The 27,857-nt window shown below is 44.4% G+C and overlaps 1 protein-coding gene across 1 annotated transcript in view; it reads left to right on the top strand.

The window, feature by feature from the left end:
• The first annotated feature begins 3,077 nt into the window (after nucleotides 1-3,077).
• The window catches only part of ENG (endoglin), a 93,283-nt gene continuing 68,503 nt past the window's right edge, over nucleotides 3,078-27,857 (top strand). The window contains exon 1 of the mRNA XM_082264239.1: nucleotides 3,078-3,494. Within this exon, the coding sequence (XP_082120365.1) occupies nucleotides 3,440-3,494 (55 nt within the window). The 5' untranslated portion in view covers nucleotides 3,078-3,439. The remainder of the gene's footprint in view (nucleotides 3,495-27,857) is intronic.

The raw sequence follows: 27,857 nt of genomic DNA, 5'->3' as shown, positions 1-27,857 counted from the left end.
TTCATACCAGAGCCCTGCGGTGCAATTCACTGTGAAAATAGAAAACCGTTGCCAATGCCCCACAATGGACCAAATATCAGCACAGAGCCTGGAGTCTCACTGAGAGCCCCGGGCCCCGTGCTAACGATTGGGACCTACAGCTCTTGATTCCAGGTCACATGATCACTGTGGTAGCCTTTGATTGGCTACCACCGTGAAAAGTCACTGTGAAGCCCGCCCCTGTGTTTCTCTATCTCTGTGAATGGAGAGGAAAGATATAAGGTATCTTTCTCTCCCCTTGCAGAGAAAAAATAAATGTGTGTAAAAAAAAAAAAAAAAAAAAAAAATACAAAAACAAAGTAAAACAGAAAAAATACCTAGATCAAGGTTTAGGCCTAGGTCAGTGTCAAGATTAGTGTTTAGGTTAAGTAAGGGTCAAATGTCAATTTCAGGGTCAGAATATTTTGGGCAGGAATTATTATTTTTAATTTTATTTTTTTTTAAATTAGTATAAGTGTCAGTGTCGGTTCACACTGTGGCGATCCGACTTCGGGGGCGACCTGTGAAGTCGCGTGCACCGCGACTTTTGCGCGACTTGCACGGGCTTCACATAATGGAAGTCAATGCAAGTCGCTCCGAGGTCGCCCCGAAGTAGTGCAGGAACTATTTTCTAAGTCGGAGGGACTTGAGTCGCTCCTATTAGAACGGTTCCCATAGCACTGAATGGACCGCGACTTGTCAGGCGGCCAAGTCGCCTGACAAGTCGCGGTAGTGTTCCAGTGTTTTAGGTAGGACAAAAAAACAAATGCGCACTATTGTTTCCGGGCTGTACTATGGGTACAAACAGCAACTAACCTACACATGTGGTATCACTGTGAACGTCAGGAGCAGGAGAATTTATTTTGGGTTGTTCTTTGTTGGTAGGTAATGGTAGTAACAAGAAATATACCGCCATATTTAAAAAAAAAAAGTGTTTTTTTTTTTTTTTACTATTTTTGGCCAGTTTTCCTTGGATAATAAAAAAAAAATAAAAAACCAGGAGAGCTCTATAACCATTTACTACAAAATGAAACCAGGAGAGCGCTATCCTCATTTATTACAAAATGAAAGCCAGATTTGCTAACTTGTACTAAAAAGGAAGGTATAACTCACCTGGATGCACAAAGCAGCTGTGACGATATGTACAGTTGTACCAGAAGACCTTAACAAAACAATGGGGTGGGCAACTTACACAGCAAATGCAGTTTAATGTTGGAAAATTTAAGGTAATGCAGGGATGACGCGCCCGCACCGGAAGTGACGAGCGGGGCCGGTGCAGGCACATTCTGGGAGAAGAGGACACGGAAGAGGATGCGCTGGCTTCAGCTGCCCACACCTGAGATGGCAGCGCTGGAGAATACATTTTCAAGGTATTTCTTCTAAAAGATAAGTGCGACCTGGGACAGTTCAGAGGCTATCATTGTGGAATGTACTAGCCCTGACTGTCCCTGGGGTATTTTTATCTAAATTTCACCCCGAGGCCGGAACTCCGCTTTAAACTCAGAAGGTATCCTTTCTGGGTTCTCCCAGTTGTTGAGCTTGCACATAAGAGTGATACCTGTCCTTGGGATAGGGTCCTGACACGAATCGATATAATTTTCTTTTCTTGCTCAACAATGAAAGTTTGATGTGCCTTATTGCTTTTTATACGAATACAAACATTTACTCAGCATAAAAGTTAATCCTCTAAGTTGAAATGTTTTGTACAGTTTGGGAAACTTTTTTGTTGTCTTAACCACTTGCCGACCGCCGCAAGTACATATACTGCGGCGGTCAGCCCCTCACAGGCAAAGGGACGTACCGGTACGTCACTAGCCTGTGAGGCTCTGGGGAGCGAGCGCGCGCCGCGGGAGGCGCGCTCCCGCGCGGTCACGGACCCCCCCCCGCGCGTGTGAGCGGCCGACCCGATGTCCGCCGCTCACTCACGATCATCCGTTACAGCGGGAGAAAGGCAGGCGGCTAGTGTAAACAAGCCGCCTGTCATTCTCCTCTGTGTAGAAACAGTGATCATACGGTTCTACTATGTAGGACCGTTGATCATTGTTCCTACACTTCAAGCCACAGCCAATCACAGTTAGAATCACGCCCCTAGGGACACACACAGCCCCTCCCTCTCAAATAAAGTTAACCCCTTCACTACCAGTGTATTTTTACAGTAACAGTGCATATGTATAGCACTGATCACTGTAGTAATGTCATTGGTAACCCCAAAAGTGTCAAAAATGTCAGTCAAGGGTCCGATCTGTCCGCCCCAATGTCGCAGCACCGAAAAAAAATCGCAGATAGCCGCCATTACGCGTTTAAAAAAAAAACAACAAAAATGACAAAAATTTTTCCCTTAGTTAGTAAACGCAATAACTTTTGCGCAAACCAATCAAAATACGCTTATTGTGATTTTTTTTTACCAAACATATGTAGCAGAAAACAAATTGGCCGAAAATGTTAAAAAAAATTTGATTTTTTTTTGGGGGGGGGGGGATTTCATATAAAAAAATGTGAAAAATATTGTTATTTTTGCAAAATTGTCGCTCTTTTTTTGTTTATAGCACAAAAAGTAAAAATCGCACAGGTGATCAAATACCACCAAAAGAAAGCTCTGTTTGTGGGAAAAAAAGGACGTCAAATTCGTTAGGGTACAGCGTCACACGACCGCGCAATTGTCCGTTAAAGTCACGCAGTGCCGAATCGCAAAATAGGCCCTGGTCAGGAAGGGGGTAAAATCTTCCGGGGCTTAAGTGGTTAATAAAAACATTGAAACAGATAAAAGAGGGACAGATCCTCCGAATGAGGGACAGTTGGGAGCTATGTAAAACATGCTAGAGTGCCACTTTACTACAAACGTTCGGCTTTATTAGTAGAAAACCTTTTTTTTGCTAACTGCCGAAAATAGCCCATTGTGGAGGCCACACAGAACACAAACAGAACAGAACTTCAGAGTGGCAAAAACATCAAGTTGATCCTCCTTGGTGGGGGTCCCAGTACACCCCGCCTTCTGGACGTGTGTAAGGAGGAGGGGGGTCTGTTTTTCTGGTATTCGGGCTCCTTAGAGAATGTCTTTACTTGTGTAAAAGGCATTTCCTCCTCAATGCTATCCAGCTGCATAAGACCTCCCTTAGTCCTGCTTATTTCCTGCACAAGGCTCATCACACACAGTGTTGTGTGAGCACAGCAATCTGCACAGCTGTCCACTGCTATCTTTGCTGTCACTTCTCCAACTTCCCCTCTCTTCTTTATATCTCCTCTTACTTATAAGCTGAGAACTCTGCTGTGGAGGAACAAAACCTGGAGTTCTCTGACTCCTTGCCCCCACTCAGCTCTGTGTCTGCCTGTCCAGCTGTGCCTGTGCTACGCTGCCTGCTGAGGGCTTACTGGAAGCCAGCGCCTTTGGATACCGGCTGAGGAAGGGCAAGGCAAACCCAGCATGATGAAGGCTCTGATGCTGCTGATTTTCAGCTGTCTGAGAATGGGACAACCAAGTAAGTCCCTTTCATTTCTACATGTGTAAACTTAACTGGAGCTCAGTTGTGTTTTGTTTCAGCCTTGACATCTGCCTTGATCTACAGGGACCAATTTGAGGTTTTGGTGGTTCGTACCTTGAAAGTGAATGAGTCCCTGGTTTTCAGTTTTTACCAACTGTACCGTAACATTTCTTTAACTTCAGCATCATAGATTTGTTATGTATCTAGTTATCTAAAAATAGACTGGAATTTTATGTACCTTTATGGTTCGGACCTCTGACAACAAAGCCTGTCCCTTAAGCTGGATACACACTATCCAACTTTTGTGGTTAGATTTCCTTCAGATTTACCTTTTCTATGTAGTGCAAGGGCCTGTCAGATTGCATACAAATTGAAAGTGTTTAGGTTTGACCTCATATTATATGGTTTTGGTAAATCTAAAGGAAAAAGTCTTCAGAAAATCTTATAGTGTGTATGGCCCATTATGGACATTTTGAAATTGCTCTTAGGTGAGAAGTGTGCCTAGGCTTCCTTTCTCTAGAACATTAGTCAATTAGCCCAATGACACCCCTAACCTCTGATCACTATCTATATATTTAAATCGTTTACAATAACTTTTACTACTCAAGAAAAAGAAAATAGCTGTATGGTTTTGTTTCACTGTTTTTTCCTTGTTCTTCTTTTGACTGTGGGTTTCAGAATCATTTTTACAATGATAGAATATCTAAGGAAGGAACCTAATGGGTCCTAAAAGCTTGTGTATTTAGCTTAAGTAATCCAATTAAAATCCAAGTATCACTCTAAAATGTTTTGATTTATTTATGATAGGCTAGCTTTTTTTTAAAGATGGTCATGGACATCCATTGTGTAGACAAATCATTCTACGAACTTTCTATTTTCTGTAATCATCTAGGTCAATGCTAAATGTGTTAGGGTATGGAAAAACTATTTTATTGTCAAGTTCAAGTTTTGCAGAATACAAAATCCAAGTATCACTCCAAAATCTTTTGAAATCTTTATTTATGATAGGCTAGGCTTTTTTAAAGATGGTCATGGACATCCATTGTGTAGACAAATCATTCTACGAACTTTCTATTTTCTGTAATCATCTAGGTCAATGCTAAATGTGTTAGGGTATGGAAAAACTATTTTATTGTCAAGTTCAAGTTTTGCAGAATACAAAATCCAAGTATCACTCCAAAATATTTTGAAATCTTTATGATAGGCTAGCCTTTTTTAAAGATGGTCATGGACATCCATTGTGTAAACGAATAATTCTACGAACCTTGGATTTTCTGTAATCATCTAGGTCAACGCTAAATGTGTTAGGGTATGGAAAAACTATTTTATTGTTAAGTTCAAGTTTTGCAGAATACAAAATCCAAGTATCACTCCAAAATGTTTTGAAATATTTATTTATGATAGGCTAACTTTTTTTTAAAGATGGTCATGGACATCCATTGTGTAGACGAATAATTCTATGAACTTTGGATTTTCTGTGATCATCTAGGTCAATGCTAAATGTGTTAGGGTATGAAAAAACTATTTTATTGTTAAGTTCAAGTTTTGCAGAATACTGACCTGGACTGGCTTTGTGTCTCCATTGTTATACTGCCTGGAGTTTTATTTCTAGAGCCCATCTGTTATCTCTCTAAACACCTGGAAACTTTACACATTATAATTCAGTTAATTCAAATATCATCACTTTGGACCACAGGATTTTCGAAAGGCTGACACTTGTTAGCCAATAAAAGATACCAGCTACTTTATTTTTTACTGTTCTCCTACTAGGTAACATGGATATCAAATATTACTGTTACACCAAGGTATAGCAGCTGAAGGTACTTGGAGTGTTACTTTGAAATGTTGGCACGTGGGCTTTAGTTCAGTCTACCCACCAAAGCCTGACATCTTTTGTTCTTATTACAATCATGTTTCTGATTATCTAAAACTGGCCATAAACTCTGGGATTTTTAATGGATATAAGATTATTGATAATTAGGATTTAACCACATCAAAATTTTTTTTTTTTTGTAGAGTATGGGGAAGCTGAAACCATTGTCAGCTTTGTATTGCTGCCTGTGCCCCTGTTGTAGACTTGTCCTCATTTCCTGCCTAGAGAAATTGTTGTCACCATAGTTACATAGTTAGTCAGGTTGAAAAAAGACACAAGCCCAACCAATAAAAAAACAAAAAATAAACAGTAATGAAAACCCAACCATACAATCCCATATGCACAATCCTATACCCGCAGTTGATCCAGAGGAAGGTGAAAAAACCCCAGCAAAACATGATCCAATTTGCTACAGCAGGGGAAAAAAAATCTTTTCTGAACCCCTGAGAAGCAATCGGATATTCCCTGGATCAGGCCTTTTTTAAAGCAATCTAGTGAGCTAGCCAGAACCACCTCTGGAGGGAGTCTATTCCACATTTTCACAGCAAGTAAGATTTTGCCTTACTTATGAAGACCCAGATGGAAGTGAATACCAGACAAGGGTTTTAATCCTTTACCACTTTTCGAAAATGTAGGCAGTGTTTTTCATGATGTACCATTCACATCAGTCCCTGCCCTCAGGGAGCTTACATTCTAAGGTCACGAACTCATAATTCATATATACACATACTAGGGGCCAATACAGAGAGGAGCCAATTAACCTACCAGCATGTCTTTGGAGTGTGGGAGGAAACCCACACAACCACAGGGAGCACTTGCAAACTCCATGCTGGTGTTGTCATAGTTGGAAGTCGAACCACAGACCCCAGTGCTGCAAGGCAGAAGTGCTAACCACTAAAAACGTTTGGCTGTACTTACACTTTAAAGGTGATTTATCGATCGGTTTGTTTTTTAGCTCTGCTTGATTCGATTTAAAAAAAAGTTTCCCAGCAAAAGGTATTCATAAGCCATTGTTTCATAAATGTGTGGGAAAGATCTGCATGAAAACTCAGCAGAAAAAAGTCCATTGACCGTGCTGTGGTTTTAATGCCAGTCCCACACAGCGAGAGACATCCTGTAAAAGGGGAAAACCTGGCGCCAAGTTCACAGCTCGTACACAGACTATAAAATAGTCTAGGTGTGTGTCGGGTACAAAAAGGGACTTTTGATGGGTGGATTGTTTGCTGATGCGATTACTAAAGTCATTGCCTGTGACCACCATGCATAAATTTAGTAACGCTTAACGATGAACATGGATGAATATGTAACATCTTTAGTGATTGTCACTCACAACAGAAGAAATAAAAGTTTGGGTGGCTTATCAAGTGGCGATCTATTCCTACACGTGGCTTACTTCCCGCCTAGGATTTTCTTAGAATAAGACAACCAACCATAACGGTATTGCGTTCTTTTTCCGAACATGGCAACGGAGATCGAAAATGAAGCTGCACATCAACGCTATATAAAAGTCCCATAGTTCGGTCCGTCTGAAGATCTGTGTGTGTGTGATATTGAGTGCTTCCAACATCCGGAAACCTTATCTGTCAACCTCAAGTTAACCCTACTAATCAACCAAAGTCATCACAAAATTGTCTCCGAAATTTTTAAATCTGTAACGTCGTTTGATTGCATCCTGCACCCAAAAACGGACCCTAAACATTGCAATTTTAGTGTCCAATCTTCTTTATATCTACCAACAGCTATCTAGTTCAAGGGCCCACCTGACTGGATAAAACGAAATGAATTGTTTAATTAGGTTCTTACATTACATGATATTGGTAAATCCAAAGAATACGGAGTTTGTAAAATCAAGTTGTAATGTGCATGTCAATCTTAATAGAGAATGCTGAGAGTTACTGTACATCAGTTCTTTAGGGCAACTCATCTCAACATTTTTAGAATATTGGAACCCCTGAAAAAAAAATTAGACCTCAGGGTACCCTCAGTAAGAATTAATATTTCTACAGAACATAGGGCATTATTATGATCAGTGAATTGTCGATTTAATAAGAAATAAGATAATTAACAATGGAGTGCACATAGTGTATGGGATACAATAGATGACCATTTTGTAACACATCATTGATCTATATGCCAAAACGTCCCTTTATATCAGTGAGTAGTGGAGAAATACATGACTACATTAGTGAGCAGTGTATAATCTCATTATACTGGTGGTCAGCAGAGCAGAACCTGTTTACATTGGTCATCAGTAGAGAAACGCCCCCTTACACTGGAGATCAGTAGAGAAAGACCCCCTTAAATTGTGGTCAGCAGAGAAAGACCCTCTTACATTGGGGGCCAGTGAGGAAGGAACCTTTTACATTGGTAGTCTGCAGTGCCCCTATATATTGGTGGTCAGTGGAACAATGCTCTTTTAAATGTGTGGTCTGCAAAGAAAGGTCCCCTTGCATTCGTGATCATTATAGTGCCCTCTAACAATCGTGGTCAGTAGAAATTTCCCTGCCTAAATAATTGGTGGTCAGTGGGAGACTTGTTCCCTTATATCAGTGGTCAATGGAAAAATGCCTGAATACATCAGTGCAGTGCCTCTATACTACATTGGTGGCCATTGTAGTACCCACTTATTTGGTGGTGATAGAGAAGGCCCTCCTTACATTGGTAGTCAGTGTAAGAGGTGGTGAGTGGAGAAGGACCCCAATACACTGATACTCTGTAAGGGAACTTATTCTCTCTGGAGAAGAGACGATTGAGGGGGGATATGATATCAATGTACAAATATTGTACTGGCAACCCTAGCATATGGAAAAACCTATTCAGAGAAAGGAAATACAATAAGACACTTGGCCACTCACTAAAACTAGAGAAAAGGCTATTTAACCTTAAAATACGAAGGGGGTTCCTTACTGTGAGAGCAGTAAGGATGTGGAATTCTCTTCCGCAAACAGTGGTATCAGCAGGAAGCATTGATAGTTTCAAAAAACTATTAGATGGGCACCTTAAAGTCCACAACATACAGGGGTATACAATGTACGGTTAGCAGCAAACACACATCATAGGTTGAACTGGATTGACTGGTGTCTTTTTTCAACCTCCCTAACTATGTAACTATGTGGTCCCTACATTGGTGGTTAGGGCAGAATGGCCCCCTTAGATTGGTGGTCATTGTGAGAAGTGTTCCCTTTGTGGAATAGGAAGAATGATGCCTTAACATTGTTGGTCAATTTACAGAATGCTCCTCACAGACAGCTAAATGGATCACTGGTGTCAGTGGTTAGAGAGGCACCACTGGTCCCATGCGTCTGGTCTTACCAAGTGACGCTGCCAGAACTATGCAGGTACCATCAACCAGGTGATCTAGTCACCACTCCCTATTGCTCAAGAAACCCCTAGTAACTTCTAGAAGAACCCTAAGGATGCATAGAACACTAATTGAGAAAGGCTTCCCTAGAAGCTGTCCTTAGAATCAGTGGCTGCTTGTCATATAGAATACATTCCATGCTCGTTCGTTGGATATGCAACACATACGGACTCTTGTTTTTCCAGGACATGACAAATTTCCCCACCACTTAGCTATATTAGTCATTAAAGGGGACATATCTAATGGAAAATCAGAGTAGATATCTAGGTTGCACACATTTTCAAATACAAGTGGTACTGTATGTTTCTGTATTGTGTAGTCTACAGAAAGCTACAGAAAGCACTAAGACATATAAAATATAGCACTGAACAACCTGGAGGGAAACTCATCTGGAGGTCGAATATGTGGAAGCTGCATGCGGTAGAGGTGCCTTGACACAGCATGAGTCTTGCACATCTTCCAATGCATTTTAAATTAGAAACAGATTTTATGTGTCCTCTTTATTGCCTAGTGGGTATGTGTGCTGGAAATTGTTACTGTATACTGTATTATGCAATAGGCAAAGTACCTCTCCCATCGTGCATTGACCTCGTTAGTTATATATTGAGTGAGCAGCTGATATTTTTACTGTCAGTTCCCAAGCATTTCAGAATCTTGTAGTCCCAAGCTCTATTTTAAAAGAATGTTTGGAGAATGATTATGATCACAAAGGCGAAATACCCAAGAGGACCAGGCAATCCACTTAGACAGATGGTTTGTAGATTGGGAAGAGGTTTTCGCCTCCAAAGCCAAAAACCGGAACAAAATACTTAAAATGAAGAAAATTTCTCCCACATTAAATCCTGACCACTGCTTTATAAGGGCAGAGAGGACCTTGTTGAGGGTTTTATCTATATCGCTTTAGTGGGAAATTGTCCATCAGTGATACAGGAAAACCTAAACCCAATTAGGGAGGCATTACCGCAAGCCTGAACTTAGAGAAATATGGAGGTTGCCATTAGGAACTGGAAATGCTAGTTGACTGGCAGTCTCTGGCTTAGTAATTTCTGAGTTGCTCATCTGCAACATGTATGCAGATCCAAAGTTTGGGCTGCCCTGATTTCACTGGTTGCATACATGCGACAACGACTAAGAAAAAAACAGACACAGATGTGCAAAAAGCATTTTGGTGTGCGGTGTGGTCTGGCCCTGATCAGCGCAGGATTCTAGGCCAATATCCTCCCGGCCAGTATCCCCCGGACAATATCCCCCCTGGACAACATCCCCCCGGACAGTATCCCCCGGACTATATCCCCCCTGGACAACATCCCCCCGGACAATATCCTTTCTGCACAATATCCCCCTAGACAATATCCCCCCTCTAACCCTATGTCCAGGGGGATGTTTTCCGGGGGGATATTGTCCCGGGGGATATTGCCCGGGGGATGTTGTCCCGCAGGGATGTTGTCCCGGGGGGATTATGTCCAGGGGGATGTTTTCCGGGGGGATAATTTCCGGGGGGGGGGGATTGTCCTGATACCATCAGCGCAGTGCTCATGTGCTGATCTTGGTGCATTGCACTGTTCCTTTTTTTCTTAACAAACTTTATTGAGTTGTCACACAAGTCCAACTACCAGCCGCTTGGTGCAAGACAATGGATTGCCATGCACAGAACGTTTTTTTTTTTTCAGAATACACCTCCCACACACCACCTAAACACAATGGTGTGAACCGGGCAAATAGGGAGACAAGGCATTTTGTATTGTCATGCAGTGGGACATCACTGAACTAGCCACCCAGCGTAGACCCACCACCCTCTGGTGTGAATGGGCGTAGTCATGGCCCAGAACCCACAGTTGTTGCAAGTTCTGACATGGTTTCCCATTGTTGCTCATTCCTTAGCTTCCTCACCAGTTAGTGGTGGTCAGATCTGGGACATCATTTGAAAATGTGCAGTTCCGTCACTAAAGACACAAGAGCTGTCCTTATTCATCCAGATCAGTCATAATACACCCTTATCCTAATTTTTGCTGATCTTATCTTTAATAGTTCTGCGTGAAAAAACAAAAACAAAATCATTAAATAAAAACCAAGACTCCATTCACACTAGCGCGACTTGTCAGGCGACTTGGTCGCCTGACAAGTCGCGGTCGGTCGCCCGCCATTGAGTAGTACAGGACCCGTTCTAATAGGAGCGACACAAGTCGCTCCGACTTAGAAAAAGGGTCCTGTACTACTTTGGGGCTACCTGGAGGCGACTCGCATTAACTTCAATTATATGAAAGCCGTGCAAGTCGCGCCGAGGTCGCCCCAGCAAGTCGTGTCGCCCCTGTCTGAACGGGGTCTTATTGTTTTGTTTTCTTTAGAGAAGATGGAATAATTGCTGAACAGTAACAAATTTGAAAGCCTTTGCCTGCGATCAGTTGTAGGGAACGAACACTACAGCCTGTAGATACAAACAAGGCAAACCGAATGCCATTGTTTGGGGTAGGATAAAGGTGGCCATACGCTAGAAGAATCAGGAAGGACGACACAGCAGATTACACTGCGGCTTCAGTTGCCCACATCCAAGATGGCCGTGCCCAGACAGCATTTTTAAAAGTAAGATTTTGACTAAAATCCAATACCGTACACCTTGTAAGTATGAGAATAGCGGTTCTGTAAAGGGCGATGGATTAGTATTATAGGGGTATTTTTGTTAAAAAAAGGTATTTGAGGCTTTAAGGCTCAGTACACGTCCAGGGGGCTCAGCTACAACATTCATGCTCCTGCAGTAAACCAGGGGAATAGAGGCTGTAGGGCTGAAGCTTCGGGCAGGGGATGATGCATTTGTAAGTAGTTGGTGTTCAATGGAGTAATATCAGTACAGATAAAGCAAATGGAGCAGCGTTTCTGTGCCCACTGCATTCCTTATAAACATCAATGAAGGGGATGGGTAGCCAAAACAGCTACCATGCCTAGAGCCTCACTGAAAAAAACAGTTTCAATCACTATTGTCCCCTGACAGTTCCTTCCCTTCTCGATTAACAGTTCTAAGATCAGAACAGCCAAGCATACAAATTTATGGAGCTTTCATAGGATAATTAAACAGAATTGTACAGCATGCATTTCGAACCCCCCATCTGTGTTGGCCACTGTAATAGTTAAATTGTTCTCTACATGGGATCCAAGCAGGGGCAAGCCCTATTTGTCTGACTTAATGTAGTTCACTCTGAATAAATTGTTCTCATTTGGACTCTGGAATATGTCATTCATGACAACATCCAGATCCCATGGAGCTCAGGGACATTACTCATGTCTGCCTGCAACGTGCTCCTAATTTCAGAGGGTAAGCAGATCACAGGGGAGAGACGGCTCTTGTATTGGAAATGGAGAGGTAGGAACTTCTGGTATATATTTACTTAAAAGTGACCCATGTTAAAATGACAAAATTTAAGGTAACATCCTAAATAGAAATCTGGCAGTGTAAAATATCAGATTATACCTTCCAAAGCAGTTCATAGGTCTCCTAGGGTGGCTATGCTGGGTTTAGATTTCAAAAGTCTGTATTTGTATAGGTGTGGCTCCCTGGTCCTCCACATGACAATGCCAATGACTGTTTAAAAGGTCCCTCAGATGTACAGGGAGTGTGCCTCTGCTCCACTGTAAGAGTGTGCAGAACCCTAATACTAAACCTCAAGCTAACCCCAAATCAAATTTGTAACCTAAACTATATCCCTAAATGTAACACTTAACCCCAACCTAACCCTTAACCTAATCCATAAAGCCAAACTTAAATGTAATCCTTCATTCCAACCTAACCCTTAATCTAATCCATAAAACTAACCCTAAACCCCACCCTTGATCCCAACCCAACCCTTAACCTAATCCATAAAGATGACCCCAACAACCTAAACCCTTAAATTAATCCATAAAGCTAACCCTAATCCCAACCTTCATCCCAACCTAACACCTTAAAACAATCCATAAATCTAACACTAAATCCCACCCTTCATTCCAACCTAATGCTTAACCTAATCCATAGGGCTAACCCCAAATCAAACTCTTCATCCCAGCCTAAGCCCTAAATTTATCAATAAAGCTAACCTTAATCCAACCCTTCATCCCAGCCTAACTCTAAACCTAATCCAAAAACATAACACTAAATCCCACTCTTCATCCCAACTCCACCCTTAACCTAATCCATAAAGCTAACCCAAAATCAAACTCTTGATCCAAACCTAAACGCTTAACCCAATCCATAAACCTAATCCATAAACCTAACACTAAATCCCACCCTTTATCCCAACCTAATTCCTAAAGCTAACCCCAAACCTAAACCCTTAAACTAATCCATAAAGCTAACCCTAATCAAACCCTTCAACTCAACCTAACCCTTTCCCTAATCCATAAAGCTAACCCTCATCCAACCCTTCAACCCAACCTAACCCTTAACCTAATCCATAAATCTAACACTAAATCCCACCCTTTATCCCAACCTAACTCTTAACCTAATACATAAAGCTAACCCCAAATCCAACTCTTCATCCCAACCTAAGCCCTTAAATGTATCAATAAAGCTAACCCTAATGCAACCCATCATCCCAACCTAACCCTTAACCTAATCCACAAAGCAAACCCTAAATCCAACTCTTCATCCCCAACTAATGGTAATACACTTGGGTGCCAGAAATACGAATGCAAGTTACTCACTAGGTGGAGAACCTCTGGGGGAATCTAAAAAAGGACCTGGGGGTCCTAGTAGACAACAAGCTCAGCAATGGCATACAATGCCAAGCTGCTGCAAGTAAAGCCAACAGAATACTGGTATGTATAAAAAAGGGGATTCAATTAGTTAAAACAATTATTCTCCCACTATACAGGACTCTGGTCTGACCGTATCTCAAGTATGCCATCCAGTTCTGGGCACCGGTCCTCAGGAAAGATGTAATGGAACTGGAGAGAGTCCAGAGAAGGGCAACAAAGATAATTAGGGGAATGGAGGACATCAGCTATGAGGAAACACTACAAGCACTGAACTTATTCTCTCTGGAGAAGAGACGATTGAGGGGGGATATGATATCAATGTACAAATACTGTACTGGTGACCCTAGCATAAGGAACAAACTTTTAATCGAAAGAGAATTTAAAAAAGACATGTGGGCATTTACTAAAATTAGAAGAGAAGCGGTTTAACCTTAAACTGTATAAAGGGTTCTTCACTGTCAGAGCAGTAAGGATGTGGAATTCTCTTCCACAAGCAGTGGTATCAGCAGGGAGCATTGATAGTTTAAAAAAACTATTAGATGGGCACCTTAAAGACCACAACATACAGTGGTATACAATGTACAACATACAGGGGTATACAATGTACTGTTAACTGCAAAAACACACACATCATAGGTTGAACTGGATGGACTGATGTCTTTTTTCAACCTGACTAACTATGTAACTAATTAATAAAGCCTACTCCAAATCTGACCCAGCATCCTAACTAACCCTTAACCTAATTCAGAAAGCTAACCCTAAATCCAACCCTTAATCCCAACCAAGCTCCTAACGTAATCTAAAAAGCTAACCCTATATTCATTTCTTCATCCCAACCTAACCCTTAACGCTGAACTCCAGGTAGAAAAAAAAACACAATAATCCAGCTCTGTGTTCATTAAAACTTATTTAAATGTATATAATTTTTTATAGGTAGTTTACGGTTGTGCCCCTTCCCTTTTCTCACAGACTGAGCTCTGCTGTACAGGGCATGGTAAGCGGCTGATACCAAGTCAAATTCATGTATGTAGAGGAGAGAGCAGAATGGCAGAGAGATGAGCAAATCAGTCTGCTGCTTCTTTATTCGCAGACCAGTCACAGGCTGGGGGAGGAACAAACCCGTAAGGGTAACTGAAATACAGCAGAGAAAAATCTCCTCCCATGCCAGGCCGAGTTGTGCTGTATGTTAGAGCTGGGAAAAATATAGGACTGGATAGACAGAAATACAGATTTTTTGTCTAATTCGGGGAATTTTATTTGGCTGTTGGCCTGGAGCCAAGTTTTGGTATGGACGACTTTGCATAGGTACATTGGCCCAGCCTGGCTAGTCCCTGTGGAAGCTGGAAATCACTCTAGCAGGCACCACTACTACAGTAATCACTGATATCTTCATGGACCCCGTGCTGAGCGGCTGTCCTGCTGCTTAAAGAACACAGGAGGTCACTCGACGTGGATGTCTTTCAGGGGATGAATGCAAAGAGTTCTATGATTGGATGAGGTGGAGAATGTGATGCCACTGTCCAATCAGGAAATGCTTTGTATTCATTGAGAAAATGCAACAGGGTTGATTTACTAAATCTGGAGGGTGCAAAGTCTGATGCAGCTCTCAATGGTGGCCAATCAGTGTCAGGATCTGTGTCATTACGTGGGTCACCTGCTGGTGGCACTGTTGTTCCTGGAACTGAGGGGCGCAGTTCCAGGGCCCACCAGCGGGTGTCTCCCAGCAGCTGGACTGTTCTTTTAATTAAGCTGCACCTGAGGAGGACTGCTGAGGGAATATAAGCCCGCCCTTCACTGAGGCTCAGTGCTTCAGTATTTTCTCTGCTAGCCGTGTCCCTGTCTGAACCTGTATCCTGAAACCTGTATCCTGAAACCTGTATCCTGATCCTGAGTCCTGTTCCCTGCATCCTGCTTCCTTTACCTGGCTCCCTGCTTTCCTTGTCTCCTGTTCCTGTCCTGTCCTGCAATTGTTTGCTCCATCCCTTTGTATATAGTTTGTTAGGTTCTATTGGGGTTTTGTACTGTTATCATTTATATTTTGTTTACTTGTTTATGGTCACTGGTGTTGGTATTGGAGTGTGTCATTTTGCTTAATAAACTTATTTACATCTTTATCCATCTGGGTCCTGATTCCTTGGTGCAGCCAACTGATCTGATCACTCTTGCTGGATGCCTGCATGTGGTATCCCTGACAGAATACTGAAGCCACTAACGATCAGATCGGTTGCACCTGGGAATTAGGAATTTTCTGGTTGTTGCAAGATGCAGTCAGAGGAGGTCTTTTATTTTTCTTTGCTTGTAACAGAAGACAGGGAATATTGTCGCCAAATTTTGAAAACTTACACTAGCGAGCAGTTGTTGGAATGCATCCGTCTGGCCCACTCGTTTGTTGACAAAGGCAGAGTTTTGTTCAAAGAGATTCAGCCACTTATTCAGCTCTGTGCAGAGTTGGCTTTATCTAATACCCCTAAGGGTGGTGATGATTATTCTCCTCCTTTTAGTGTCTCTCAGGTGGTATCTCTTGTGTGGCTCTTGGAAGATGATAAACCCTATTTTATTGAACATTATTCAGTGTATTCTCCAGAGGCCCTGTTGGATTGCATGAATGCTGTATATTCTCGAATCAGACAAGGGGGTTGTAAATTGAGTTTTGTTCAGGCCTTACTGCAAACCTGGTCAGATCTTTCCAATTTAGCATCAGCTAACTCACACCAATCCACTTCTGCCTCTGGACACCAGTTTTCTCAAAGTTTCTCCTCTCCGTTACCCGTAGCAACCACAGCTTCAGTTAGGTATGGTTTGCTTTCCACTGCTTGTTCATATCCTGGCTTAACGAGTTGCACTTTTCCTGCATTTAACTCTGTGAAAACTTCCTCTACTACTCTGTTGCCCCTAGCAACCTCTCAGAAATTCTCCTCTGTAACTGTCTCTCCTTTTCCACCATCTCCCAATACTGCCATTTCGCTTCCATCTACTTCACAATCTATTCATAGCCCTGCAACCACTAGCAAGATTTCTGTATCTAAACCTAAAAAGAAAAGGAGATTTTTCCCAACACATACAATTATACCTGTTACCCAGCCTGCTGATCCAGTGCCCGCTGATCTGGTGCCTCCTACTGAGCCTGTTGATCCAGTGCCCACTGATCCGGTGCCTCCTACTGAGCCTGCTGATTTAGTGCCCGCTGTTCTGATGCCTGTTGTTCCAGTGCCTGCTGATCCAGTGCCCACTGATCCGGTGCCTCCTACTGAGCCTGCTGATCCAATGCCCACTGTTCTGATGCCTGCTGTTCCAGTGCCCGCTGATCTGGTGCCTCCTACTGAGCCCGCTGATCCAGTACCTGCTGTTCCGGTGCCCGCTGATCCGGTGCCTCCTACTGAGCCTGCTGATCCAGTGCCCACTGATCCGTTGCCTTCTACTGAGCCTGTTGATCCAGTGCCCGCTGTTCTGATGCCTGTTGTTCCAGTGCCCGCTGATCCAGTGCCCACTGATCCGGTGCCTCCTACTGAGCCTGCTGATCCAGTGCCCACTGTTCTGATGCCTGCTGTTACAGTGCCCGCTGATCTGGTGCCTCCTACTGAGCCTGCTGGTCAAGTGCCTGCTGTTCTGATGCCTGCTGATCCAGTGCCCGCTGATCTGGTGCCTCTAACTGAGCCTGTTGATCCAGTGCCCACTGATCCGGTGCCTCCTACTGAGCCTGCTGATCCAGTGCCCGCTGTTCTGATGCCTGTTGTTCCAGTGCCTGCTGATCCAGTGCCCACTGATCTGGTGCCTCCTACTGAGCCTGCTGATCCAGTGCCCACTGTTCTGATGCCTGCTGTTCCAGTGCCCGCTGATCTGGTGCCTTCTACTGAGCCCGCTGATCCAGTGCCTGCTGTTCCGGTGCCCCCTGATCCAGTGCCTCCTACTGAGCCTGCTGACCCAGTGCCCACTGATCCGGTACCTTCTACTGAGCCTGCTGATCCAGTGCCCGCTGTTCTGATGCCTGTTGTTCCAGTGCCCACTGATCCGGTGCCTCCTACTGAGCCTGCTGATCCAGTGCCCACTGTTCTGATGCCTGCTGTTACAGTGCCCGCTTGTCTGGTGCCTCCGACTGAGCCTGCTGATCCAGTGCCCGCTGATCTGGTGCCTCTTAATGAGCCTGTTGATCCAGTGCCCACTGATACGGTGCCTCCTACTGAGCCTGCTGATCCAGTGCTCGCTGTTCTGATGCCTGTTGTTCCAGTGCCCGCTGATCCAGTGCCCACTGATCCGGTGCCTCCTACTGAGCCTGCTGATCCAGTGCCCACTGTTCTGATGCCTGCTGTTCCAGTGCCCGCTGATCTGGTGCCTCCTACTGAGCCCGCTGATCCAGTGCCTTCTATTCCGGTGCCCGCTGATCCAGTGCCTCCTACTGAGCCTGCTGATCCAGTGCCCTTTGATCCGGTGCCTTCTACTGAGCCTGCTGATCCAGTGCCCGCTGTTCTGATGCCTGTTGTTCCAGTGCCCACTGATCCGGTGCCTCCTACTGAGCCTGCTGATCCAGTGCCTGCTGTTACATTGCCCGCTGATCTGGTGCCTTCTACTGAGCCTGCTGATCCAGTGCCCACTGATCCGGTGCCTCCTACTGAGCCTGCTGATCCAGTGCCTGCTGTTCTGATGCCTGCTGGTCCAGTGCCCGCTGATCCGGTGCCTCCTACTGAGCCTGCTGATCCAGTGCCCGCTGTTCTGGTGCCCGCTTTTCTGGTGACCACTACCCAGTCTGCTGACCCAGTGCTTGCTGTTCCAGTGCCCGCTGACCCAGTGCCTGCTGTTCCGGTGCCTGCTGATCCGGTGTCTCTTACTCAGCCCGCTGATCCGGTGCCAGCTGATCCCGTGCCCGCTGTTCTGGTGACCACTACTGTGCCTGCTGATCCTGTGCCTGCTGATCCTGTGCCTGCTGATCTTGTGCCTGCTGATCCTTTGCCTGTTGACCCAGTGCTTGCTGTTCCAGTGCCCGCTGACCCAGTGCTTGCTGTTCCGGTGCCTGCTGACCCAGTGTTTGCTGATCCAGTGCCTGCTGAGCCACGGTCTGCCGCCCTGTTTGATGTGCCACTGTCTGTTGCCCAGCCTGGTTTGCCACTGCCGGATATCCTGCATGCAGCTGGCGCTCCCCTGCTTGATGTCCAGCTTGCCTTCAGTCCCAGTGTTGGGACATGTGTTGCAATGAGGGCAGGTGTATCCCTAATGTTACGCCTCTTCAGGAACTTGACCTGTGGGGTGCCAAGACGGCTTCCAGACCCTGGTGGTGGGGCGCATGATCAATTGCTGGACTCTGGTGGCACGCCTTCCGGCAAGTTAAAGGACTTTGGCCTAGAGAGTGCTAGAAGACCCGCAGACATGGAGGGGAGACCTTTTTGGACTTTCGGGGTAGAAGCACAATGGAGCGTCCGGAGGCCGCTCCTTAAAGGGGGGGAACTGTCAGGATCTGTGTCATTACGTGGGTCACCTGCTGGTGGCACTGTTGTTCCTGGAACTGAGGGGCGCAGTTCCAGGGCCCACCAGCGGGTGTCTCCCAGCAGCTGGACTGTTCTTTTAATTAAGCTGCACCTGAGGAGGACTGCTGAGGGAATATAAGCCCGCCCTTCACTGAGGCTCAGTGCTTCAGTATTTTCTCTGCTAGCCGTGTCCCTGTCTGAACCTGTATCCTGAAACCTGTATCCTGAAACCTGTATCCTGATCCTGAGTCCTGTTCCCTGCATCCTGCTTCCTTTACCTGGCTCCCTGCTTTCCTTGTCTCCTGTTCCTGTCCTGTCCTGCAATTGTTTGCTCCATCCCTTTGTATATAGTTTGTTAGGTTCTATTGGGGTTTTGTACTGTTATCATTTATATTTTGTTTACTTGTTTATGGTCACTGGTGTTGGTATTGGAGTGTGTCATTTTGCTTAATAAACTTATTTACATCTTTATCCATCTGGGTCCTGATTCCTTGGTGCAGCCAACTGATCTGATCACTCTTGCTGGATGCCTGCATGTGGTATCCCTGACAATCAGCTTCTAAATTCAGCTTGTTCAATTAAGCTTTGACAAAAAAAACTTGGAAGCTGATTGGTTTCTTTGCAGAAGCTGCACCGGGCTTTGCACCCGCCAGTTTTAGTAAATCAACCCCAAAGTGTTCTCTCAATGGAGCTCAAGCCAAGCGAGCGACCTCCTGTATTCATATGGCTAGGGGCCTGGAAGATAGCAGGAATCATTGTAGTAGTGACTACTATAATGATTTCCAGGTTCTACAGGGATTGACTGACTATGTATACTATGGCACATTCAAATCTGGACCAATATAGTTCAAACCTAAACTTCAGCGTTAACTGAACCCACACAGCTATTGATTAACCTCAACACACCCCAAACTCCTCATGCCAAAACTTAATCTTAATTCTAAACCTCAGACTCCTAGTGTAGATGATAATATCATGATGACAATCATATGATCAGCATATTTGCCATTATTAACTACAATAATAATTCTGCTGTTGCAAAACCTTTATGGGCCAAAACAAATATACGGTGAAGCATGTCGAGAAGAAAAAATGCTGACATTGACTTACAATAGGCCAGGTTATTAGAGCACAAAAAAAAAAAGAAGTGCCTGCTGTGCTTAGTGGGTTCTTTTTATATTTATATATTAATCAGAATTTAACATCCCTATAGGCTGCTTTGCACATAAGTATTTACAGCCTTTGCTCAATACTTTGTTGAAACCTGTTGGCACCAATTACAGCCTCAAGTCTTTTTGAGTATGATGCTACAAGCTTGGCACACCTATTTTTGGCCAGTTTCCCCCATACGTCTTTGCAGGACCTCTCCAGCTCCATCAGGTAGGATGGGGAGCGTTGATGTACAGCCATTTTCAGATCTCTCCAGAGATGTTCAATCGGGTTCAAGTCTGGGCCGCTCAAGAACATTCACAGAGTTATCCCGTAGCCATGCCTTTGTTATCCTGGCTGTGTGCTTAGGGTCATTGTCCTGTTGGAAGATAAATCTTCTCCCCAGTCTGAGGTCCAGAGCACTTTGGAGAAGGTTTTCATCAAGGATGTCTCTGTACATTGCTGCATTCATCTTTCCCTCAATCCTGACTAGTCTCCCAGTTCCTGCAGCTGAAAAACATCCCCACAGCATGATGCCACCGCCATGCTTTACTGTAGGAATGGTATTGGCCAGGTGATGAGCGGTGCCTGGTTTCCTCCAGACATGATGCTTGCCATTCAAGCCAAAGAGTTCAATCTTTGTTTCATCAGACCAGAGAATTTGTTTCTCTCATGGTCTGAGGGTCTTTCAGGTGCCTTTTGGCAAACTTCAGGCAGGCTGTCATGTGTCTTTTACTGAGTGGTTTCCGTTTGGCCACTCTACCATACAGGCCTGATTGGTGGAGTGCTGCAGAGATGGTTGTTTTTCTGGAAGGTTCTTCTCTCTCCACAGAGAAATGCTGGAGCTTTTTCAGAGTGACTATAGGTTTCTTGGTCACCTCCCTGACTCCCTTCTCCCCTGATCGCTCAGTTTGGCCGGGCGGCCCGCTTTAGGAAGAGTCCTGGTGGTTCCAAACTTCTTCCATTTATGGATGATGGAGGCCACTGTGCTTATTGGGACATTCTATGCTGCAGACATTTTTCTGTACCCTTCTCCAGATCTGTGCCTGACTACAATCCTGTTTTAGCAGTCCACAGACAACTTGGCTTGGTTTGTACTCTGACATGAACTGTTACATAGTTACATAGTAGGTGAGGTTGAATAAAGACAATAGTCCATCCAGTTCAACCTGTGTAGGTGTGTGTGGCTGTAATCATCTCACATAGCCCTGAATGATCCTTGAGATGTACGTCTAAGAGTCTTTTGAAAGCCACCATACTTCCCACAGAAACCACCTCTTGTGGTAGAGAATTCCACAATCTTGTAGCCCTAACAGTAAAGAACCCCCCACGTTGCCTGAGGTTAAAACGCTTCTCCTCTAATCACATTGTATGCCCTCGAGTCCTCATGCAATCCCTTCGACTGAATAGCTTTTTTTCTAAGCTGAGATCCCCATTGAGATATTTATAAATTGCTATCATGTCCCCCCTCAGGCGTCTCTTCTCCAGGGAGAATAAATCAAGCGATTGCAGACGCTCTTCATAATTAAGGTCCTCCAATCCCCTAATCAGTTTAGTTGCCCTTCTCTGGACTCTCTCCAGCTCCAACACATCCCTCCTGAGGACTGGCGACCAGAACTGGACAGAATACTCCAGATGTGGTCGGACCAGAGAGTTTTATAAAGTGGAAGGATTATAGACTTATCTCTGGAATACATCCCTTTCTTTATGCATGCTAATATTCTGCTGGCTTTGGCAGCTGCCGCTTGACATTGCATGCTATTGCCTAATCTATCATCAACCAAGACTCCCAGATCTTTCTCCATTTTTGATTCCCCCAAGGGTTCCCCTCCTAATGTGTATTGTGATTTTATGTTTTTAGTCCCCAAGTGCAAAACCTTACACTTCTCCACATTAAACCTCATTTGCCATGTCGTTGCCCACTCTGTTATTTTGTCCAGGTCATTCTGTAGGATATCTGCTTCATGCCGTGCAGTTATTGCCCTGTCCAATTTTGTGTCATCTGCAAAAACTGATATAGAACTACTGATCCCGTCCTCAATGCTGTTTAAGAATAAATTGAACAAGGTTGGTCCCAGGACTGAGCCTTGGGGGACCCCGCTTACCACCTCAGACCAGTCTGAGTATGCGCTGTTTATTACCACCCTTTGGACACGCCCTTTTAGCCAGTTCCATATCCAAGAGTAAACCCTGCTGTCGATACCTGCAGACCTTATTTTATAAATTAAGCGCTTATGGGGAACTGTTTTAAACGCCTTAGCGAAATCCAAGTACACCACATCCACTGGTCTGCCCCTATCCAGCTCACAGCTCACCTCCACCTTAACTGTGGGACTTTCTTTAGACAGGTGTATGCCTTTCCAAATCATGTCCACTCATCTGAATCAGGGATCCTGAAACTACGGCCCCACAGCTGTTGCAGAACTTCACATCCCATGAGGCATTGTAAAACTCTGACATTCACAGACATAACAAGGTGTGATGGGAATTGTAGTTCTTAAACTGGAGGGCCAAAGTTTGAAGACCCTTGATCTGAATTTACCACAGGTGCACTTTAATCAAGTTGCAGAAACATCTCAAGGATGATCAGTGAGCTCAATTCTGAATGTCATGGCGAAGGCTGTAAATACTTATGTACATGGGATTTTTTTTTTCTTTTTAATAAATTTGCAAAGATTTAAAACAAACTTCTTCCACTTTGTGATTATGGGGTATTGTTTGTAGAATTTTAAGGAAAATAAGGAATTTTATTCATTTTGAAATAACACGTAACATAACAAAAAATATGGAAAAAAGTGAAGCGCTGTGAATACATCCCGGATGCACTGTACGGGAGGATGATTGAGAATGGTTCATGGAATAAGTGTTAGGGAGGATGCTGGGTAAGTGCAGTGTTCCGGTGCCTTAACTGGTGCCAGTAATTAAAATACTGGCCAGGCATATTAAAAAAACACCGACCATGAGAGTCCTTCACACTCTGCATTCTGATGGCTGTAATTTTTGCATCTTTGACGTCATGCTTCGCAGCAAAGCACAACAGAACACAGGATGTCACCAAAAATAAACCTTTTTTTTTCCGAATAGGCTGATGTTTTCCTGTTTACTCTGTCAACGCTAATACTATAGGGCATGGATATGCAAACTGTGGCCCTTCAGAGGCATGAGGGGACTTGAAGTTTTGAAACAGCTGGATGGCCACAGTTTGCATATCCCTGCTATAGGGCATGGTGGATGGTGGATAATAATAGCATCACCCTGGCAGGGCCGGTGCTTTTTTAAAATTGTATTTTATGGTGTTGTTTATGAGGTTTGTTCAAGTGTGAACCCAGATAGCTGCAAAAAGTAGAAAGAGAGAAAGTCAGGGACCTTCCACTTTAAGTGGAACTTACGCTTTAAGTGGTCCTGACCCCCTGACATGCCACATTTGGCATGTCATTTTTTTGGGGGTGGAGCGGGTACCTAGTTTTGACAGGTACCCGCTCCCACTTCCGCTCGGGCCACCTAGGCGGCTCGGGCAGAAGTTCTTCTCTCCCCCTCCCTCCCTGCAATCTTCTGGGACACGTCATAGACCCCAGAAGATTGCCTGGCCAGTCACGACGCACAGCGCGACTTGCGCAGGCGCATCGACTCGCGCAGGCGCAGTGCGCACCTATCTGTGCAGCCGCAAGCAGTCACAGCCGGGTGCCCACACTAGAGATGCCGGTGCCGCGGGGAGAAGAGGGAGAGAACCGAGGCTCCCCCCGGCCGCATCGCTGGACCGTGGGACAGGGGAGTGTGTGTTTATTAAAAGTTAGCAGCTACACTACAGTAATCCATAAGTACAAAAAAAAAAAAAATTACAGTCACTCAAGAAAAGGAACAAACGTTGACACGTTTCAGGCTTACATCAAAACCATCGTGATTTAGCCCTCGTTCACACTGCCGCAACTCGACAAGCTGAGCCCTATTAATGGCAATTGAACTGTTCTAATCAGTGCGACTCAAGTAGCTCTGACTTAAAAAAAGGCTCCTGCACTACTTTGGGGCGACTCCATCACAACTTGCATTGACTTCTGTTAAACAAGTCTTATGCAAGCCACAATAAAGTCGCACAGGGATGTTGGCTTCAAAGTCCCATCAGTGTGAACCAGCACCAAGTGCTCTTAGCGTGAAACGCGTCAACGTTTATTCCTTGTCTCTAGTGGCTGTGATGTTTTTACTTATGGATTACTTTGATAAAGCTTTTGGATTTTCCATGCACCTCTCTTTTTGACATTTCCACGGTTTTTATAGTGTCATTAGCTGTGCTTTCCTGACAAAGGAAAGGATTTGGTGCTGGATGGATTTGTTATAAGTTACAAAAAGCAAACTGTGCATTACAGCTGTAATCAAAGCCAATCACAGAGTAGCTTTCAATCGCCAGCTTATACTAACCCATAGGCAGCATTTTACTGATTGGCTACTATTTGTCAAAACTGGACCTACAGTTTTATTATTTGATACAGGTACTTATATAGCGCCATCAATTTATGCAGTGCTTAACATATATATTGTTCGTTGTACAAGGAGCTTCCAATCTAATGTCCCTAAGGGCTCTTTCACACACACTGTCCATTGGACAGACTCCGTTTTTCTCAGCGGGGGATCGATTTGCCGATCCCCCGCTGAGCAGGAGAATGACAGCTGTTCTCTGTACTGTGTGCGGAGACACAGCTGTCAGAGCCCCATGCAACTCTATAGGGGGATCGGTTGGGAACGGACCGTCGGTCCGTTCTCATCCGATCCGATCCGATGGACGGATGGAAAATAGGGTTTCCATCCGTCCAAATTTGATGGACCGGATGTCAGCGGACATGTCTCCACTGACATCCGATGCCCCATAGAGATGCATGGGGGGACCGTTCAGATCCGCCAAAAAAACGGACAGGCGGTGTGAAAGGGGCCTAACTCACATTCATACATACACATGAGGGCCAATTTAGACAGGAGCCAATGAACCTACCCGCATGTCTTTGGAGTGTGGGAGGAAACTCCAGTGCTGCTAGGCAGTAGTGCTAACCAATTAGACACTGTGCTGCCCATAATTTTTTATTAAAGGATAACCAAAGTGATCATTCAAATGTTATCAGCAGTTTAAAGTGCACTCAAAGTTACAACTGAAAATCAAGCCCTGTAAAAGGAACATGGTCTGCACACTTGGACATTACTTAATTGCCCCACATTTTTTTCTAGTAACCTAATGTTCTAGAAACACGAGGTAGTGTGCTTGGTGGGTATGCAGGCCATTCTCAATTCTGCACACTCTAAACTCTGAAGTTTTTGACAGATAGAAAAAGCGAAAATGTTACACAGCACAAAACCAAGTGACCTAAGTTTCCAAACCCACCACAAGAAGCACATGTGTTCTTAAATAAATGTAAGATTAAATTGGAATTGAGAGGACTTTCTGGGTGAGAATCTCAAAATCTTCTGGGAGGGCTGTCTACAAGGTTTAGGAGTTTGGGCTGGAGGGACTTGACTGGCCTCAACCCAATAAAACACCTTTGGGAACACTGCGAGCCAGGCCTTCTCGTTCAATATCAGTGTCTGACCTCACAAATGCGCTTTTGAAAGAACGGTCAAGCATTCCCATAGACACACTCATAATAAACCTTGTGGACAGCCTTCCCAGAAGAGTTGAAGCTGTTATAGCTGCAAAGGGTGGACCAACTCAATATTGAACCCTACAGACTAAGACTGGAAAGTCATTAAAATTCATGTGCGTGTAAAGGCAGGCGCCCCAATACTTTTGGTAATATAGTGTGTGTGTGTGTATATATATATATATATATATATATATATATATTGTAACATGGGGGACCATTAGCACAGTGGCAGATGCGTTTCTCCCGTGATTCACTGTAGTCAGGTACTATATTTTAAGGGCCTGGTAGCCCACTTTTATTAAAAGGCAAAATAAAAAAGTTTGTAACATAGGTTTTCAAATGCAGGGGTTCTTCTCCAGTAAAAAACACACCCGAAAATACTGGGCCATCTGGCTCTCTCACTTTTAGCAGAGAACACATGTTCTTTCAGTGTGGACAACTTCACACTAACGCACAAAGCTCCTCTAGCGTGGATGGCTCCACACTCACGCACACAGCTCTTCTGGCCCCAGGCCGTTTAGAGCCCATTCAGACAGGGGCGACACGACTTGCTGGGGCGACCTGTGAAGTCGCGGTGCACAGCGTGCACCACGACCTCGGCGCGACTTGCACGGACTTCATATAATTGAAGTCAATGCAAGTCGCCTCCAGGTCGCCCCAAAGTAGTACAGGACCCTTTTTCTAAGTCGGAGCGACTTGTGTCGCTCCTATTAGAATGGGTCCTGTACTACTCTATGGCGAGCGACCGACCGCGACATGTCAGGCGACCAAGTCGCCTGACAAGTCGCGCTAGTGTGAATGGACCCTTACTGTCACTACAGACATACAGGCTTTGGCTGCCACATGCAGCCGCTCTGACCACTGGAGACCACCTGTCTCCCTGGGGTGGAGCAGTCTCTAAATGGAAGCCCTAAGGTCTTCCTAAACCTTCATTATAAGGGCTGTGTGCACCTGAGCACACACCCTGCTGGTCCTCCTCGAAACCCAGACACAGGGTTGGAGATTCCATCCCACTCAAGACACTATGGAATCTCCCAACTACAGAGCCCCATCCAGTTATACCAAAAGCTGGAGAAAGCTGCAAAAGCAGTTTTCTCCACTCCACAGCTAAACTCTGTAGTCCTGCACAAAGCCAATGTGCACACTCGGTGTCCTTTAATTTCATATTTTTACCGTGACAGCATCTCTCTAATATGCTACATACAGCACATTGCATATATCTGAATGGTCCAGCTTCGGAGGAGAAAAGAGACACCACTGCTTGCCATAATGCAAACAAGACCTCTCACAGTGGGAAAGGAAGGAGAAATTTCTTACAAAGGAAAATAAAATGAGTCAGTGACCTATTAGATAGTTTACCTTGGATCTAGCTAACAACCCCGATGCCTGCACCATTCAATCAGCAGAGATAGTCCCTATATTTCTATCCTCACAAATTCACTTTCTGAAATTAGTCCATTCAAAACTAATATTTCCAGGACCTAATCCTTAAGCCTCGTACACACGCAACGAATTTCCGTTGACCGGTCGTCCGTCTTTTGTCCAGAGTGGTGTCTGTTGGTTGGAATGTACCTAGACTGCACACAAATTTTCCCATACGACAGAATTCTACTTCAGAAGTGATGTCATGTGTTGGATTGCTTTCTATGTGTTCTTTCATCTCTGAGCATGCCTAGTCTTGCTCATAAGATTTTTCCCCATCGAAATCTGTACTAACGAGACAAAAATTGGACGTGTTTTGACGGTCGACAAAAATTATATAGCCTGCACACCAGGATTTTTTCGGCCGAAAAGTCGTAGTCGGTTGTCGGAAGCACCATACTAACAAGCCGAAAATCGGCAGATCGGTCGTCGGACGAAATTTCCCGGCCGAATTTCTTCTCGTGTGTACGAGGCTTTATTCTCAATGGCTCGGTCAGTGTATTTTCTGAGTTTCCAAGTTCTCTCCTCTACTGTGCCACTACAAGAGGAAATTTCTCTCCAAAAAATTAATCTGAACTACCACCAAAGAGAGCCATGGACCTTATTGAGGGCATCTTGCCTCTAGATTCATTAAGGAATATGAGAAACAAATGGGTTCATCAGCCCACCAGCATCTATCTATGAGTTTTGGGTGGACTGATCCTTTAAATCTGACAAGAATAGAATAAAGGAATGATGCTGTTTGTGAAG

This window comes from Pelophylax lessonae (genome assembly GCF_965119305.1).
Source record: "Pelophylax lessonae genome assembly, chromosome: 7".
NCBI lineage: Eukaryota > Metazoa > Chordata > Amphibia > Anura > Ranidae > Pelophylax > Pelophylax lessonae.
Note: the sequence above shows the minus strand (reverse complement) of the source record. Positions and strands in the feature narration are given on the sequence as shown.